Raw genomic sequence first — 17511 nt, forward strand, 5'->3', positions numbered from 1 at the left:
TATGTGAAAATGTAAAAAGAAAAAACACCCTATCTCACAATGTCAAAGAAAGTGATTAAAAAAAATTTCCTGGATCTGCCTGGTTGTGCACCGATTCTGCACCAAATTGAATGGGTTGTTTCGTGGCCCATGTGCAATCCTTCTACCAAGTGTCAAGGAACTCTTTCCAGTAGTTTTTGTGTAATCCTATTGACAAACAAACAGACAGGGCTGAAAACATAACCTAATTGATGGAGGTGATAAGGAAATGCATTAGCCCTGACACAGAGCGTTGTGGGACCCCACAGCAGGCCTACTCCAAAGTCTCAAAGGCCCCACTCAAGCAGAACACAAACTGACAACTGCAGAACCAGAACAAAGAGGATAAAAAAATGTAATTGACCATTTAAATTTTGATAAAAATTGGCACACAAAGTCAGAGAAAAGGTGAGAGTTTACTCTTTCGGGTGTTATGGAGCTGACAGAAAGATTGGTAATTGGTTCATATGGTAATTGAGTAAATTAAACTGATTTTAAATTGGGATTAACGCAAATGCAGCTGATACAGGTGTTGAGAATTTTTCAATACAAACCAACTTCATGAAGCACCACTGTTCACCATGAGCGTTATGTTTGACCCACAGATATATAGTCAAAGTTTTTTTCTTCTTTTCTTTATTCACTATATACGTGTAATATCGGTAGGGGGCAGCTCCTGCAGCATTGCCTGATGTACGATAATAACCGATTAATTATGGCTCTTTTCCCTCCAGCAGTGTCTAAAGTCCCACAATGTACAAGAATATAAAATGATCTAATTGTTTTAACCGATCAGAATCCTCCGTGTTTACCTTCCGCATATTTTCACCACGTGACGTCCTTCCGACCAATCATGCTTCTCCTAATGACGGCACGCAAATCACTGAGCATCACCTGACCACTCAATCAAATCCTCGTTACAAATAAAGACATTTTAAGTATATTTTTTAAATATTGAACGCAATAAATATTAAAATGACACATTAACGCCTTTTTCCATTCTTATCCATTTCTATGGTCAATGTGCTTACATTACATTATTTTAAGCCTCTGCTAACTCTCATGTAGCATCAGGAGTCAGACAAGATTCGGTTAGTTTAACCGAAACGAAATATTTCAGTCCGGTTGTTATTTTCTTAATAACGTGGTGTTAATGTTTGTACTACGGTGCATTAAAAATTCTGTAGAAATGTATTTATGACAATCATGCTAGCGGCTAATGAACGACGTTAGCTTAGCGTTAGCTTAGCTTCAAAAGCCACCGAGGAAATTGTCAGAGAGTACAAACGTATGAACAGGAAGTAGTATTTTTTGTTGTTGTTCTTCACAATCCAACCAATATACGCAGAACTTTAATTACGGTTCATTTTATTTGCCACACGTCACACTGACAGTCACTTATTTAGAGATGTGGAGAACGGCGGAGCGGTTGCCGACGCGCGGTGCAGGAGCAGGGGCATGAGGGGTGGGTTCATATGGGTAGAAGGGTCCGTGCTAGCTTGACATCAGTGTGGTTTAAATACCCACGGGGGAACCGAGTGGAGAGGGTGAGTGGGACGTCGAGTTTACTCGACCGCATTTTGAACGTTATATTCACAGATTTAGGATTCGTTTAATAGTCACGGTTGCATCTAGGGACCCGTAGTTTGTTAGCGCGAACACACTCGAGCGTAACTACGGTGTTTTTACCGCCGCGTTTACTTTACGTAATGTTCGCGTACGTTGTAGCTAGCGCCCTGTAGCCACAACCGGCTAATGTCGCGACACGGCGATTGTTTCGTGTATTACGAGTTTATTTGAACTGTATATCTGAACTTAAATCACTTGGCTAACTCGCGAGGATTGGAAATAAGCTACCTAGTTCGTGTCTGAAGTTGATTAAACTTTTATATGCGTCTCATAAGCAGTCGACACTTAATTAATCCCGAAGACCATTTTTGGCATTCATTGACGTTATGCTCATACGCACGTTTTTTTGTTTGTTTTATTCTTTAGATAATATTTTAACCAATGGCCAAAGTTACATTGAGAGAACTACACACGTCTTGTCGGTGCCAGCTATGCAACGTTGTTATAACACTTGAGGTTTTCAAGCTAGCACATGGTTAGTAAATGATAAACTCTCGGTTCATTGTGTTTGTGGTGTTGTTTTGGAACATCGCCTGGTGTCGGCATGCTTTCCCTCCACTCAAACGTTCCATCATGGCTTCTCTTTCGGCCAGTTGGAATTTGCCAACAGCTGTTCTCAGCTCAGATCCCGGTGCGTTTGCGTTATTCTCGCACTGGTACACGATCTGATCCAGAGTCAGTAGCGGGCAACAACTTCCGGGTTCTAGAGCTCATCTGTTTTGTTTCCGTCGATTCTATTGGTCAGATTTTCATCCGCTCTAATGTGATTGGCGTAGAGACAGTGACACATGGCTGCATTGGACACAGATTGTTGCGTTCGCGTCCGCGCAGGGAGTTACACATCACTTTCGCAAAATAAGGTACATGGATTTATTTAGGATCAAGTTTAAAACTAATTCAGCAGTTGCGTAAACAATTCACACTCGGTGTTAGCTGCCGATGTATTAGCAAGCAAGACAAACATCCAATGTCCATTAGAGAAGAACAGTATTAAATGCTAGCTTGGTCATTTGTAAAGGCTGAGATCAGAAAACACTTTAGTGACATTTACACAACGAAAACGGGAAAATTACCTGGTTGTCGAGTCAACCAGGTAATGAAGAGAGTCAATGAATTGGAGCACATTTCCAAAGGCAGAGTTTATAAGTAGTAGCTCGCTTTTCTTTTACTGAAACCGAAATGAACGACACGTTACCCTGGTTTGAATGCATCAGCAAAAGGCCAGTAGCAGGTACCAAACAACACATCTGTTGCTGTCTCTTGACGACCAAAACATAGTTTTATCCGACTATGTTATGGGCTGTGTTATTCTGGAAATGTTGATGTAAAATTGAAAGCCATTGTAGCCTTTTAAGTAAAGAAAAGAAAATGAAAAACCATTTTTTCTAATCCTGGAAAAGAGGGTGGGCTTTTATTTTTTTTTGGAAATGCTTGTGTTTGCTGTGTGCTAAATACGTCTGCATTGTGTTCCATGTGACTTCCAAGTCACAGAGTAAGATCAGAGTTTTGTTTCTCTGACTCTATAAGGTAAAGACATATTTATTTGGTGTTTCTGCAGGTCCATCCCGTTCAGAGATGGCAGTGAATGTAGAACAACATTCATATAGCCGCTATGAGCTGCTGGCTTGGCTCAATGAAACTTTACAGACGGGCTTCACCCAGGTGGAGCAGGTGTGCACAGGTAGGTCAGAGTGTGTGTGTTTTTTTTTTTTTTATAATGTCGCGACACTGAGCAGCAGTCCAGCAGTCGACTCTGTAATGTGCTGCAGTCTCAGTAAATTAGACACTAAATACCAGCCCATTTTCATACTTGTTCTTACCCTTAGTGTTTGGACTTGAATTAAATATTTTCGAATCAGGCCTCATTGTCACCATTTCCTTAAATTTTTCTGTGTTTGTATCAATATCCAGGTGCAGCCTATTGCCAGCTGATGGACTGGTTATGTCCTGGGTCCCTGGACCTTTCCAGAGTCCGGTTCCAGAGCAATAAAACGGTGGACTCTATCCACAACTACAGTTTACTGCAAGCTGCATTCAGAACAGCTAGAGTCGTCCGAGTGAGTGTTTTTTGTTTGTTTTTTATAAATAAAAGTGGTGAACAAGTAAAAATGTTTTCTGACTTGTGTCATTATTCAAGAGGTCTGTTTGGTCTTTTCTTTTTCTATTTCTCCTCCAGCACATCCCAATTGAGGCGCTGATTAAGAGGAACCCGACAGTGGCTCTGACCTTCCTGCAGTGGTTCAAGATGTTTTTTGATGAGAACAACAAAGGCAGGGAGTATCACGCCTTGGAGGCCAGAGGGGGACAGAGCATGAATATGGTTGCTGCAGACTCAGGTGGGAGCAGTGTGTATCTGAAGATAAATCAAACCTGTCCTTACAGATACACACTAAATAGCAAAAGTGTTTTTGTGCATTTAAATATGCTCAGTGTCTTTTTCTTCCCGTTACAGATGACCTCTCCTCCCCGACCCCTCATCAGAAACTGGAGATTATTGTGAAAATGGAAGGAAAGACAGTGGAAGAACAAAAGGAAGAGAAACCAGGAGACAATTTGAACAGGAATGCAGATGTGGTGCTGATATCTGATGATGATGAGGATAATGTGATGGATGTGATGATGGAGCCGAAAATGGAGATATCGGAGAAAGAACAGTGTGCTCAGGAGACGAAGAGAGTGGAGCTAAAAGAAGAAACAGAGGACAAGAGAAGTCAGGGGAATGGTTTCTGTAGCAGCGACACTTTGCTGCGCTTCATCAGAAGATACTGTTGTGACAATGTGGACTCAAACTCAACCTTCAGCACAAGTACAGGCACGCAAAATTCAATCTCGGCCATCTTGAGTCCATCCCACTTGAAGGACATCATCCAGGCCTGCTCAGACACACCGTACTGCCTCTACCTCTACATGGGGGTGGAGCTGGGTGAAGGACAGAGCACGAGCGTAGTCCTGATTGGCTACTTTGACCAGAACTCAGGGGTCAGTGTGGTGAGGCCGCTCGACACTCTGCAGATGAGTGTCGACATCGCTGATCTGCAAGCCTCAGCAGCTGACACTCTGGCATACTCCGATGCAAAGCTACTGGTTGACATGCTGTCGACATCTGGCCTTTCTCTGCCTAACCTCGCTGTGTTTTACTGTAACGCTCCACACCCACAGGTTAGCCATGTGTTCGTGTCCCAGCTCCAGGCTTTCAACCCAAGCTTATTGTCACTCTGCGGCCTCCCTGGGATGGCGGGAAGAGCGTGCCAGGCCGCACTCTCTGCTTCATTTAGTTGCGTGGTCTACCTTGTTCGAGAAATCCACCATCACTACTCCTCCTACCCCTCTGTTAATGACAGTCTGAAAGAGCTATTTGCTGGTGAAGACACTTATAACCCGTCGCATCCCGTCTCCGAACAATGTCTATTTATTATCCGCACTGTGCAGAAGATGGTCGACAGCTGGAGGGATTTAGTGGAATATTTTAAGTCACTGATGCAAATGCCGGAGACCGACTGGATCATAACCCAGCTGATGGATTATAAAGTTAAACTGCACTTCCTCTTCCTCTCCCAGTCTATGGAGCCTCTCCGAGCTCTCCAGGAAGTGCAGCAGTACGGCACCGCAGACGTGGCCTCGGAGCTCCAGCTGACCTCCATATTGCTTGAGTCGTATGCAGGCAACATCCTCCGACCCCCTGTCGCCGAGCACTTTCTCAGGAGACCGGACCTGTATCTCCTTCACAATGGGAAGGAGCTGCTCCCCATGACAGACGCGAACGTTGGTTCTCGTGCCCGAGACTTCTTGTGGGGCACTGCTGTCGTGGATCTTGGGGAACAGGAGAGGAGTGACTTCCTGAAGTGTGCAGGGGCTTTCTACAGAGCAGCGCTGCAGAGTATAGTGCTGAGTATTCCAGAGCAGCTTGGAAACGTGGTCCTGAAGCATATCGCCACACTGCTGAAACTCCCAGAGAAGATCAATGTAAGATGTATTTCTGTTGTTCAAAGTGAGAGCGACTGCATTTAGTTACAGTTCAGTATCTGTCAATCACACTGTAGCCAGCCACCAGGGGGCGATCCAGATGATTTGTCTTTGCTCTTGGGATCTGTCCCACAGCAAGTGACAGTTTAATGATGGCAGCTGCGCCCAGCTAAGAAGTATTTGAGGAGTCTTGAGGTTTAAGAATGGCTGGTTGTCAGATTATTTTGTTTCCAGTCTGTGGTAAACTGAGATAACCAGCTGTTACCTGTAGCTGTTGTGTCCTGTCCACATTCATTCGTCAGTTTTATACCATATCTCCTACTGCCTGTTGGAGGCCTGACACATTTTCTCGTCTACATTTTAAGGGGCAGATTTTGTTTAACATTAGTGTATTAACATGTACAGTATTGAATATGGCAATTTACAACCGGTTCCTTAGGTTACGCTTGACTTTCCCTACCACTGTGTACATTGCTTTTTGTGATATCTGTGTTTTTCCATTCAGGATAAGAAGTTGTCCAGACATGTGCTGTCAGAGTTGGGAGTTCAGCTGGGTGTGTGTAATGCCAGGTCTCCAGAGACCCACCAGCTGGCATACGGCTACCTCAGTGTCATGAAGACACTGAAATGGGAACAGACAAGTACAGCAGGAGAAGCCCCTGATTGGGCAAAGGTAAATCAGTGAATCATTAGTTATTGTATGAAATTGTAACTGTTTCATCACTGGGGAGACTGGAAAATCTTGTCAGCCTAACAGATACTTTCACAAGAGATGTCGTACAGTTTTGCTCATGGAATATTTATGGGGGATAATATCACTGTGTGCCACTAGTTTCTGTCTGCAGTCATGGTATTAGAAATGTGCCTCCCCAGTAAATCAAAGTTAACAAAAACTGTTTCTTGTTCAACTGTTTTAATCATCCCCCCCTTTTTTTAACTGACATTAGTCCTTTAATGATGACAAAAGTAGTAAACTCCATGTCGACAAGTGCTTAATTATTGTTAAATGTCATTATATGAGTCCCCTGTACTTTCTCTACAGATGTTGAACCGCATGAGACCGTTTTCTACTCTGCACAGACTCTTCCTGACCTTCTTGGCCCTGCCAAGCTCGCTGTGCAGGAAACAGGTGTTTTCCAAGGTAAGTGTTAAAAGCTTCAGGAAGCTGCCTGGTTATAACTGACCACATGACATCCACATCTCATCAATATAATGGGCTGAAGATGAACAGGCCAGACACTGGGGGAGCCTGTGCATTATACAAGTTTACCAGATGTGAATACTACATATTTGTCGCAGTTGTTGTGAACTGCGAATTTTTTTTTAAACTTACCCCAAATAAATCTATGTACCATAGTTCTGCGATAGTCGTTTTTAACCAACGCAACCCCAACAGGTAGGTGCGGTGAATAAACCACCACGTGCAAAAATACGCATGTTGGTCGAAGCAAAAGATGCAGGAAAAAAAATTCCAACTTGGAATCTTTTCCAAACATAGAAGCATGGACCTTCACGGAAATCATGACACAAATAACATCTAATAGCTGTTATATTGATTGCCATGATATTTTGTAAAGACATCCATCATCCACAAAGGGGGAATCCTTATGAACCTTTTCCTTTAATGCCACCTGAAATTACTATGTGGAAAAAGGGTTTTAGTGAAATATCTCTGCAACTATTAGATTTACTTCCCCAAAAAAATCCATCATGTCTCTCACAATAAATTTTAATCATTGTGATGATCCCTCCACCTTTCAACCATCAGTAATTTAGTATGCTTGTATGACCAAAATGGCTAACTAATGACATTACCATCAGCCTCAGCCGTACTTAAGGGCCAATTAGCTAATGTTAGCATGCTAACATGAAATAAAGAGATCTGGATTTGTGTTTGTTTTCCTCTCCCAAGGTGATCTGCAGCACCAAGGGATCCCCCAGGGCTCCACCTCAAAGAGGGAGTCGGTCACGAAGACCCCGCATCCGCAGAACCAGAATTCCTGTCCAGAGAGTTTATGGCAGGAAGAAGACAGGAGAGAAGGAGGAGGATGAAGGAAGTTCATCCGATGATAGCAACGGTTCTATGGACAAATCCAGTCTACAAATTACTTCCAAACACTACAGCAGAATGGAGGAGTCAGACTACACAGATAATTCCTCTGGTGAGACCATCGGGTTTACAAACGAGCCAGACCAGATGTTTATGTTTCTGCATAATTCAGCAGCAATTCCAAATGTCGTTGTTAATAATAACTAATATAACTGTGTTCTGTTTTCATCAGACGTGGTTGATGTCACGGGGGAGTCAGAAGAAATTCAGAGCAGCATAGTAGTAAAGGCAGAGAGTAAGAAATTCATTATACTGTAAACAGTCAAGTAAAAGAATGAGAAAAGTGTATATTTGAATTATGAACCTGCTCTTTAATAGTTACCTGGTCTTCTGTAATTTGTCTTATTGAGTGGATTTAGTGCTTAGTGCTGTGTTTGAAGTGTGTTTCTACTTTTTTAATGAATGCAGTGAATCAGGTAATTTAATACACACTTCTACAAGCCACTGTTTGTGTTTAAAGAAACCATTAAAAATTGAGAAAATTCTATAGTGCATTGTCGCTGTTTTTCAGGCAAACAAAGTCCACAGGCAGAGATTGTTGTCATGGTGAGCAGCGGTGGTGAAGATGGTGGTGAAGATGACAACATGGTTTCAACAAGCACGCCGTCGGACTCTGCAGAATTTCTGGTAAAGTCTTCTATAAGGTTATTGTTCATATTAGCAGAAATTCATATCCAAGATTTTGTTTTACTTACAGCTTTACACACTATTTGAGCTGCAATGATCAGTGGGAATAGTCGATTTATATTTGACAGAAAATTAATTAAAAAATTAACTTTTTAAATAATTGAATATTAATTTTAGTCATAACTGAAAGTCAGTACTTACACTCACGCATCTTGTGTGTGTTTGTGTTGTACAGGATGCGAAGGGGGCGCTGGTGTGGGGTAAGGCGGTGGGCTTTTCTCTCTGGCCAGCCATCAACAAGAGCAGTAAAGAAGAGTATCCGCTGAAAATGGTGGAGTGGTACGGACAGAAACTGTCCTCTCTGGTGAGTCAGGCGTCCAACAGTGACATGATTGATGCAGAAGTTGTACTGACATGTAGGGAATCTGAGTTTATCCCTGCGAATAATATTATCATGCACATTTGACAATTATTTAGTTTGACAGTTTCTTATAATCCTTAATATCTCTAACTATAGAATATCCTGTGCTTGTTTGGTTTAGCCTTCACACATTGCCAGACATTTTTTTTGCTCTGCTGAGTTACTGATCCTCTAAAAATGTTCACTATATTCTTGTGTCTAGTTCCGTTCACTCCACTAATTTCTTGACTCTGATTCCAGGTCAGATTGGAAACTCTGAAACCGTTAGCGGCCTTTAGCCAGCACTTCTGTTCCAACTCCTTTGCCACCCTCGTCACCTACCGAGAAGCCATTTTCCTCTCACTGGAGGTCTGTGTGTCTCTCTGTGTATTTTATGATACAAAGTAAACTGCAAGTGTTTCTGCTGACCACGGATAAAGTCTCATTGAAACTGTGCGTTTCTACCATTATCCTTGCTCACATATTGACAGTATGTTCTTGTTCATCAGGAGGCAGCACTTCGCTGTAAGAAACGGTTTTCTGCGTCTCCCGAGGACAGAGATGAGCTGCTGAAGCAGATGATGGACTGGGCCTTTGAAGGCTTTCAACCCTCCGGACCAGACGGATTCAAACCAACGTCTTTCATAAATGGTACAAACATCCAATTAAGAGCCAAAATAGAATAAAGAACCACTCAGACAAACGTCGATTTAAGTCAAAAAAAAAAAAAGAAAAAAGGAGAAGATCTGAAATAGACATGCATACAATTAATATATTTCCACAGATGGCACATATCATGGCAAGTGATCGATACTGTTTCGTAAGTGTTTGTAATGTTTTGTCCAGGTGATGGTAAAACATGCGACAGACCGAAGGTGAAGAGGAATGTCTCCTCTTCTCACTCCTTCAACTCCTCCGCCCCTACGAGCAGCAAGAGCCCTGTGAGGGCTGAGATGAAAGAAGTGACCGTCTCCCTGAACAAACTGTCGTGGAACTCCATAGAGAAGTTCTCCCCCAAAGGACAAGATGGAAAAACCGCACGGGAAGAAGGATTAAATTCGTTGGGGAAAGGCACCAGAGGAGTCACGAGGGATAGGGGATCCAGAGGAGGATGTGCTGCGGCGAAACAAGAGAAGGGAGGATGGGAAGCAAAGAAAGTGGACTGGGGGGGAAGATGGGAGAAGGTGAAAGGTGGATGGGGAAGAGGGAAGAGTAGGGGAGGGTGGAATAGGGGAAGGGGACAGAGGAAGAAAAGCAGTGAGTTCGATTGGATTGATGACGACATGTCGCCTGACTTTGTGCTGAACAAGAAGAAGAACTTCACCAAAACGTACAACAAGGTCCACCAGGCGAGCAGCGTCTACACCCAGCCGGACCAGAAACTCAGAGGTACACAACAGAATTTCACTCAATCGCCGAAGCCTGCTGTGTTAATCTGAATTATGTCGCAAACAGTAATCTGACATTTTCAAATGACAGACAAACAAATCAAATCACAGGATGGTAAATGAATGTGTGCAGATGTGAGGTACATGGATCTAGAGCGACATTCTTGTGGTGATTTATGTTGAAGGATGGTGTTTTGCTCTGTGCCAGATTTGTGTGTAAAGTTCTTTGAATAACATTTTACTTTATAAGTCCCATTATTTTGCATTTAAAAGAAATACATCAATATTTAATAAATAGTTAATTACACACTTAAATACAGTTGTATGCAGTGAGAAAACAATAAAAAACTTGTTTAACAAAGTTAAACTTCATTATTTCTGCTTATAACCACATTGTAGTGTTAGAATCGATTTATTATTTTTATATTCTACTTACTAATAAAATTTCACTGAGTCCGCTTCACAGAGCAACAGATTATGTTGCAGATTCGTTCAAAGTAAACTTGTAATGAAAATACACGATGACGAATTGGGATAAATTCAAAATAGTAATACACTTAATTTGTATGGCACCTTTCCCACATTAAATATAGTTTAATGTCAATGTGGTTTAGGTAAAATTGAGTCGATTTATTGTTATCTTTAAGCTTGGAGAGCACATACCTCACCAAGGCTAGCACTTTATCTCACCATGTTAAAGAAAGTGAATTTTTTTATCTGGATCTACTCCAAATTGAATAGGTTCTTCCTTGGGTCAATCATTTTTTTGCGCTCCTGCTGACAGACTGTCATGATTGGATTTTGATCATGCACCATTCAAACATAGTTGTTCATGCTTTCTTTCTTGCAGAAGAAACCATTTGTAGGATCACAGACATGAAACTGGACATCGAGGGTGAGAGTTTAGTCGTGTTGTATCTTTTTAATTTTAAATACGTTCATTTTCATCCCCAAAAAAAGTTGTTGTTAAACTATTGTTTGTACCATCGGTGTCTGTAGGATATACTCATTAATCTTTTACACAATCTTTGAATGTGAGCACTTCATAAGCATTCAGTCCAGTGCACATGTATCTGCATCATTTCACCCACTCAGTCACTTGTTTTTTCCTCACTTGTTTCTTCCCTCCACTTGTGTGTTTGTGTTCTGTTTGCAGGCTTCTGTCTGTGTTGCGGAAGTGAAAACACAGCAATATTCCACCCTCTGTTTAAAGGCAGCCTCTGCTTAGAGTGTAAAGTAAGAACCTATCAGCTTCTCTCTTGTTGCAGCCAATCACTGACCAGAAGTAAAGGCCCCACGGTGTAACAGAGTCAAAACTTCCATGTTGCTGAAATGTAAACTGTCAATTCATTTCTGTGTTAGACTTTCCCCCTGACCGCCTGCTGTGATGTTGTCCGTGTCTCTGCAGAATAACTTCACAGACACGCTTTTTCGTTATGACGAAGATGGATATCAGTCCTACTGTACCATCTGCTGCTACGGACTGGAGGTCATACTGTGTGGCAACGACAGTTGCTGCAGGTTGGACTGTTCATCTCTTCTACATTTTAATATTCTACAGCGTATAAAAAAAAAGGGGAACGAGTTGAGTCTAGATTTTCCTTCACCACCCCTCCTCTCCATCTGCAGGTCATACTGTGCCGACTGTCTGAACATCCTTGCCGGTCCGGGGACGTTCCATTCGCTGAAGCCGCTGGACCCGTGGATCTGCTTCCTGTGTCAGCCTCACCGAAGCCACGGTGCTCTGACTCCCCGGGAGGACTGGAGCATTCGTGTTCAGGAGTTCTTCGCCAACAACAGCGCCATGGAGTTTGTGAGTGACCAGTGACCACTTTCTTCCATTAATGAGGAATCACACTGGCTCAGTTTCCACTTTGTTTATCTTTTTTTCCTCTGTAGGAGCCACACCGCGTTTACCCGTCCATCCCCGCCAACCTACGCAGACCAGTTCGAGTTCTCTCACTGTTTGATGGCATAGCAACAGGTGACTGACAGACCCGGATTGTTTTTAGAGAATATAAATCAAAGTTCGAGACCAGACGGTGGCCCTTACTCCTCTGTTTTGACCCCTCGGTTCTGAGATATGTTTCTGCTCTTGTTAACGGTCTGTTGTGACACTTTGTAACAATTTGTTTTTTTCCTGATTAGAAGCTCACAGTATGAATGTGTATGTCTGTATCTCTCCAGGTTACCTGGTGCTGAAGGATCTTGGCTTTAAGGTGGAGAAATATGTCGCCTCCGAGGTCTGTGAGGACTCGCTCGCCGTGGCGGTCATCAACCACGATGCGAAGATCATCCACGTTGGTGACGTCCGTTTCATCACCCAGGAAAACGTGGGTTTACTCACACACACACACACACATGCACACTTGTGTTTCCTTTTCCATATAGTTCACATCCCTACCCACACTAATTCATGTTCATATTCAATTCCGGTGTTTGAAAATGGTGCTTTTGGCCACTTTTGACGTGATTGAATCCTATGCTTTTATTTTAAGTTGCATCTTTTGCCGTTTTGAGCCTTTTGAAGATGCCATTTGCACTTGCCATTATTATTAACTATTCAGTTTATAATGTAGATAACTACAGCAGTACAGACAATTTGAATTTAGGTTACAATGTTCTGTTACTTCAAATGATCAAGTTTAATCCAAACGAACATCATAACCTTCAAGAAGGAGGACTTTATTAGCTGCGAGAGTTTAAGCTGGGTGTTCCTAGTAAACTGACAAATGGGTCCTGACCTGCTGATGTAAATAAAATGACTGTTAACTGAATAGAGACTTGAACCTTGTTCCTCTTTGTCGATCCAGATTGAGCAGTGGGGTCCGTTTGATTTGCTGATCGGTGGCAGCCCCTGTAATGACCTCTCCATCGTCAACCCGATCAGAAAAGGCCTCTACGGTAAGTAGCTGTTACATAGTAGTTACATACACTTCCGCATCATGTAAATTGTCAATAGATAATATTGTGTAGATTGTGTTAGTAATCACCAGGTTTAGATGCCAAATATCCAATGATTCCATCTGGAAAGATGCTACTTTCTCTTATTCTAATATTAGAAGTTGATTAAACTAAATAATTATCAGGAAATAATATGGAGACCTGATTACTGGTTAATATTCCTGGTTATTATCATGTAGCTGTTGTGCGGATGCTAGATATTCTTCTTTGCCGTAATTCCCTTGTCTCTCCTGCAGAGGGCACTGGCCGGCTGTTCTTTGAGTACTACCGCATCCTTCAGCTGCTGAAGCCCAAAGAGGAAGACCCCAGGCCATTCTTCTGGCTGTTTGAGAATGTCGTCTTCATGAACACACACGACAAAGTCAACATCTGCCGCTTCCTGGAGGTTTGTCCTTTTACTTTCTCTTCTGATCATTTCCGTTTCATTCCTCTTTTCCTGCTTTCGTGCCACCGCTTCCTTCTTCCCCTGGCTGCTGTTTATTGGGAGAGAGAATGACCGGCAGAGAGCTCACTCTTTGTTTTCATCCGATTCTTTGACAGTGCAACCCGGTGCTGGTGGACGCAGTCAAAGTGAGTCCGGCCCACAGAGCTCGTTACTTCTGGGGAAACATCCCAGGGATGAGCAGGTGAGACATTTGACTAATCATGAATTACAACTATAAAACTTCACAAAAAGCATTTGTTTTTCAACCTCTGACATTTTTTGTGTCATATACTTCATATATATGTGACAAATCGGTTGTGTTCGCCTCTTTTTCTAGATTTTACAACTTTATTTTTGTGCTTTGTAAACTTTACGCTCTTGGATATTACACAAGGACGGATTAATGAGACATTGGGCTCCTGTGCACAAACATGCAAAAGACCCCTCACCCTTCCTACATAAGACCCCCCCCCAACCCCTAAACGATCTTTGTGGTCTTTTGCATCAATTGTATAATTGTGTCAAAATCGTGCTTTTTGTGTCTTTGGTTTCTTTTTAATCATAGTTTGTCTCATATCGGGTCGTATTGTATCTCAGTTTGTTTGAAGTCGTGCGCGTTTGTGGTTGTTGACTCATTTACACAATGAACAAGTGAAACAGTCACTTCATACAAAGCCCCGAGCCCTGTGGCCCCTGGGCCTGTGGCTGACAAACCAGTTCAGTAATCCATTCATGATTTTATTCATTATCTTCTCTCTTTCTTTTATGTCCTTTTTACTTGATTCTCATTGTGTAAAGCACTTTTATTAAGTTTGCTGCTTATCTCCCATCAGGCCCATTGTAGCCTCTCAGAATGACAGGCTGAGCCTCCAGGACTGTTTGGAGATCGGCAGAGAAGCAAGGGTCAGTAACTGGTTTGGTTTACGCTGTTGTATGCTTTTTTTCTTGCCATCTACCATCCTCCCATTTTGTCAAGCTACTGGATATTACTTTTGTTCCAGGTCACTAAGGTGAGGACGATCACCACCAATCCAAACTCTCTGAAGCAGGGTAAAAATGTTTCTCTGCTGCCCGTCCTCCAGAATGGCAAAGATGACAATCTCTGGATCACTGAACTCGAAAGGTAGCCATAATGATACTAGGAGTATATTGAAGTGTGTGTGTGTGTGTGTGTGTGTGTGTGTGTGTGTGTGTGTGTGTGTGTGTGTGTGTGTGTGTGTGTGTGTGTGTGTGTGTGTGTGTGTGTGTGTGTGTGTGTGTGTGTGTGTGTGTGTGTGTGTGTGTGTGTGTGTGTGTGTGTGTGTGTGTGTGTGTGTGTGTGTGTGTGTGTGTGTGTGTGTGTGTGTGTGTGTGTGGTGAATTGCCAGCAACATCTCTGATCTGCTGTCCTCTAGGATCTGTTCACTAGGAATGTTTAACTGCGTCGACACTGGTTGCACGCGTGCAAACATGTTAACATAAGCCCGTTCAAAGCCACACTTTTTTTCTTTTTCTTTTTTTTTTCTTTTGAGGGTTTATTTGTAATTTATTTTCCAAATAAATTACAGGTATATTTTTTTTCACCCAATTTACAAAATGAATTAATTTGAGTTTTCAGCTTATACATACCTTCTCCCTCATTCCTCCCCAGGATCTTTGGTTTCCCCAAACATTACACCGATGTGAGGAACATGAACCGGCAGCAGAGGCAGAAGGTGCTGGGGAAGGCGTGGAGTGTGCCGGTCATCCGTCACCTCTTCGCTCCCCTGAAGGACTACTTTGCCTGTGAGGAGCTTTTGACCACATCTACCACGTCCACTTCACTCTCCTCCACCTCCCTCTCCTTCCCTGCCTCTCCAGAACTGCAGCAACTGAGATAGGGGGAGGTGCGTGTGTTTGTAGAGTGTTTTTCACTCCATATGGTTTTTAAGAACTAACTGGAGCATAAAGGGTCTTTCTGCTATTTTCAACAGCTCACAAACAAGCTTTTGTGCTTCACAGACACGGGGGCCATTTGATCCACTATGCCCTCAAGTCTCTTGCATCATGTCACATATGTAGTTTCTGTGCATATCAGCCACTTAAGCCCCAAAGCCACTCTTTGTCTTGGATAGAAAAGGCAGATTGTGCTCCATCCTCTTTTTGGAGGAGAGAAAGTCGAAATGAACGGTGATGCATGCTGTTGATTATATATAAATTCCAGCTGATTTCCTCCTGTGTGGTCAATGACCATACGGTCAGTTTTTAGCATTCATGTTATGAGAATATACATGTCTACATTAGGCATTTTTAACGGGTTTGACCATTTGAAAAATATCAAAAGAAATCATGTTAAAAAAGAAATTTTTCGTTTTTTTTATTCACTGCTGCTACATTTGTGATTTTATTTAATTTTATATATGTAGGTTTGCAAAGTTTGAATCGTGTCGCTGCTTTACTGTCATGTTTGAACCATGATTGTTGTTCCAAGGAGAAAGGAAAGAAACTGCTTTACTTTTTCATCAGATTAACATCAACTGCAGTTTAGAAAATTTTAAATCCTGTTAAACTCTACTGCTGTTTCCTAATCCAAACCTTACTGAATTGTCAGTGTTGCATTCAGAAGAGAAAATAGACTTTGAAACCATTTATTACATATTTTAAAATCTTCTTTACATCCTTTTGTATATTTTTGTGACTTTTCTCTGCCTTTTTTTAAATCAGGGTTTTAGGGCTGCAGCTTCTGATTTTTAAGATCATGTGGCATTTTTATGCCTTTTATTGGAAAGGGATATTGAAGCCAAACAGGAAATGTGGGAAAAGATCACTTAACACTCAACTATCTGGTCGTCCCACTATTCATCATTTTTATTATCAATTTATCTGCCATTTATATTGTCTAATTAGTCATTGAGCGAATTTGGTAAATTCACACTCCAAGGTAACATATTATGCCCAACCAACACTCAGTACACTGAATACATTTAAGCTTTTTATTGTCATATTATTATATTGGGGGAAAAAAAGCATCTAATTCTAACAGTTGGGTATTTTTGTTTACTAAGCGTTGCAGCTATACGGGCAAATGGAAAGTATCGCAGTAAAGTTATGTGTTAAAAGGACACATTGAATTTGTCATTGAATTGAATGTCATTTCTGCGTGTGTGTGTGTTTGTCTGTGCGTGTGCATTGCCACTTTTGAACCAGAAAAACTGTGATGGACAGAAATGCCCTCTTTATGTCGTTTGGTGCTAAATGATAACAAAGACATGACTGATGATTAATATTAACAATTTTTTGTTGTATAATGTTAAAAGTAACAATGGGGATTTTTTTAATAATCACAACATATTCATCACTTATTACCACTATGTAATACAAGTATCATGTAATCATCATCTTCAGACTGTGACAAATCTAATCCAAGAATTATCCTTTGACTAAAGGTTGCTCATTGGATTCTTAAATTAAAATAATTCAGTAGCAGAAACTCTGTTGTTTTCATTGCTGCCAATTTATCAAATCTTGATATTTTATACTTTCAATCCTAGACCACAGAATACTAATGCAGAGTTTAATGAACATGGGTTTTTGGGTGAGGGCAGTAAAAGTGGGCGCTTTATCATATTTTTGCACACAACACCAAAGCAACAGATTCAGACGTGTGAAGGTCTGAATGCGGGCGTCTGTACGTGTTCCTCCAGTCCAGATCCTCATCTCTGTTCTGCTCTAACTACTGTTTGATACTATTTTTTGGGATGTATACATGTTTGAACATAGATTGGTGCTCTGTATGTAACCCATTTGTCATCCATCGTCAATGAAAGTTGTATATGTAGGCAAGTAACTGAATGGAAACAAGGAAGACCAATACAAGATATAACAATTAAAACTATTTTCAGTAGAATCCAGAGGATGGTGTCTTTATTTTACTTGACAAGATTTGCTCTCTGTTGTCGAGGTTTTTTAATTTTATTTAGATATTTATTCATTCATTCTTTTTTTGTGGTGGTGGTGGTAGTGGGGGGAT

At 41.6% G+C, this 17511-nt stretch overlaps 1 protein-coding gene across 2 annotated transcripts; it reads left to right on the plus strand.

Moving 5' to 3' along the window:
• Positions 1-1455: 1455 nt before the first annotated feature.
• On the plus strand, positions 1456-17388 carry LOC118317363. 2 transcript variants are annotated; one of them, XM_047331279.1, is made up of 26 exons: positions 1456-1565; positions 3206-3328; positions 3559-3704; positions 3824-3983; positions 4100-5610; positions 6116-6283; positions 6653-6751; positions 7523-7772; positions 7893-7955; positions 8232-8347; positions 8583-8711; positions 9009-9116; positions 9257-9398; positions 9594-10136; positions 10986-11030; positions 11292-11371; positions 11544-11656; positions 11765-11948; positions 12035-12119; positions 12323-12468; positions 12949-13039; positions 13336-13484; positions 13640-13725; positions 14357-14426; positions 14525-14646; positions 15154-17388. In XM_047331279.1, exons 2-26 carry the CDS (start codon positions 3223-3225, stop codon positions 15380-15382), a joined length of 4941 nt encoding a protein of 1646 aa, XP_047187235.1. In that variant the 5' UTR covers positions 1456-1565; positions 3206-3222; the 3' UTR covers positions 15383-17388. The 2 variants fall into 2 exon arrangements, with proteins under 2 accessions (XP_047187235.1, XP_035501886.1); XM_035645993.2 differs by having other exon boundaries at positions 11544-11948.
• Positions 17389-17511: the final 123 nt, after the last annotated feature.

Source organism: Scophthalmus maximus, chromosome 3 (genome assembly GCF_022379125.1).
Source record: "Scophthalmus maximus strain ysfricsl-2021 chromosome 3, ASM2237912v1, whole genome shotgun sequence".
NCBI classification, from domain to species: Eukaryota; Metazoa; Chordata; class Actinopteri; order Pleuronectiformes; family Scophthalmidae; genus Scophthalmus; species Scophthalmus maximus.

Coding starts and splice junctions, on each gene's coding strand:
- LOC118317363 (XM_035645993.2), top strand. CDS start 3,223: ATGGCAGTGAATGTAGAACAACATTCATATAGCCGCTATGAGCTGCTG. Junction 3,705..3,823: donor GAACAGCTAGAGTCGTCCGA/GTGAGTGTTTTT, acceptor TTTCTCCTCCAG/CACATCCCAATTGAGGCGCT. Junction 7,956..8,231: donor CATAGTAGTAAAGGCAGAGA/GTAAGAAATTCA, acceptor GCTGTTTTTCAG/GCAAACAAAGTCCACAGGCA.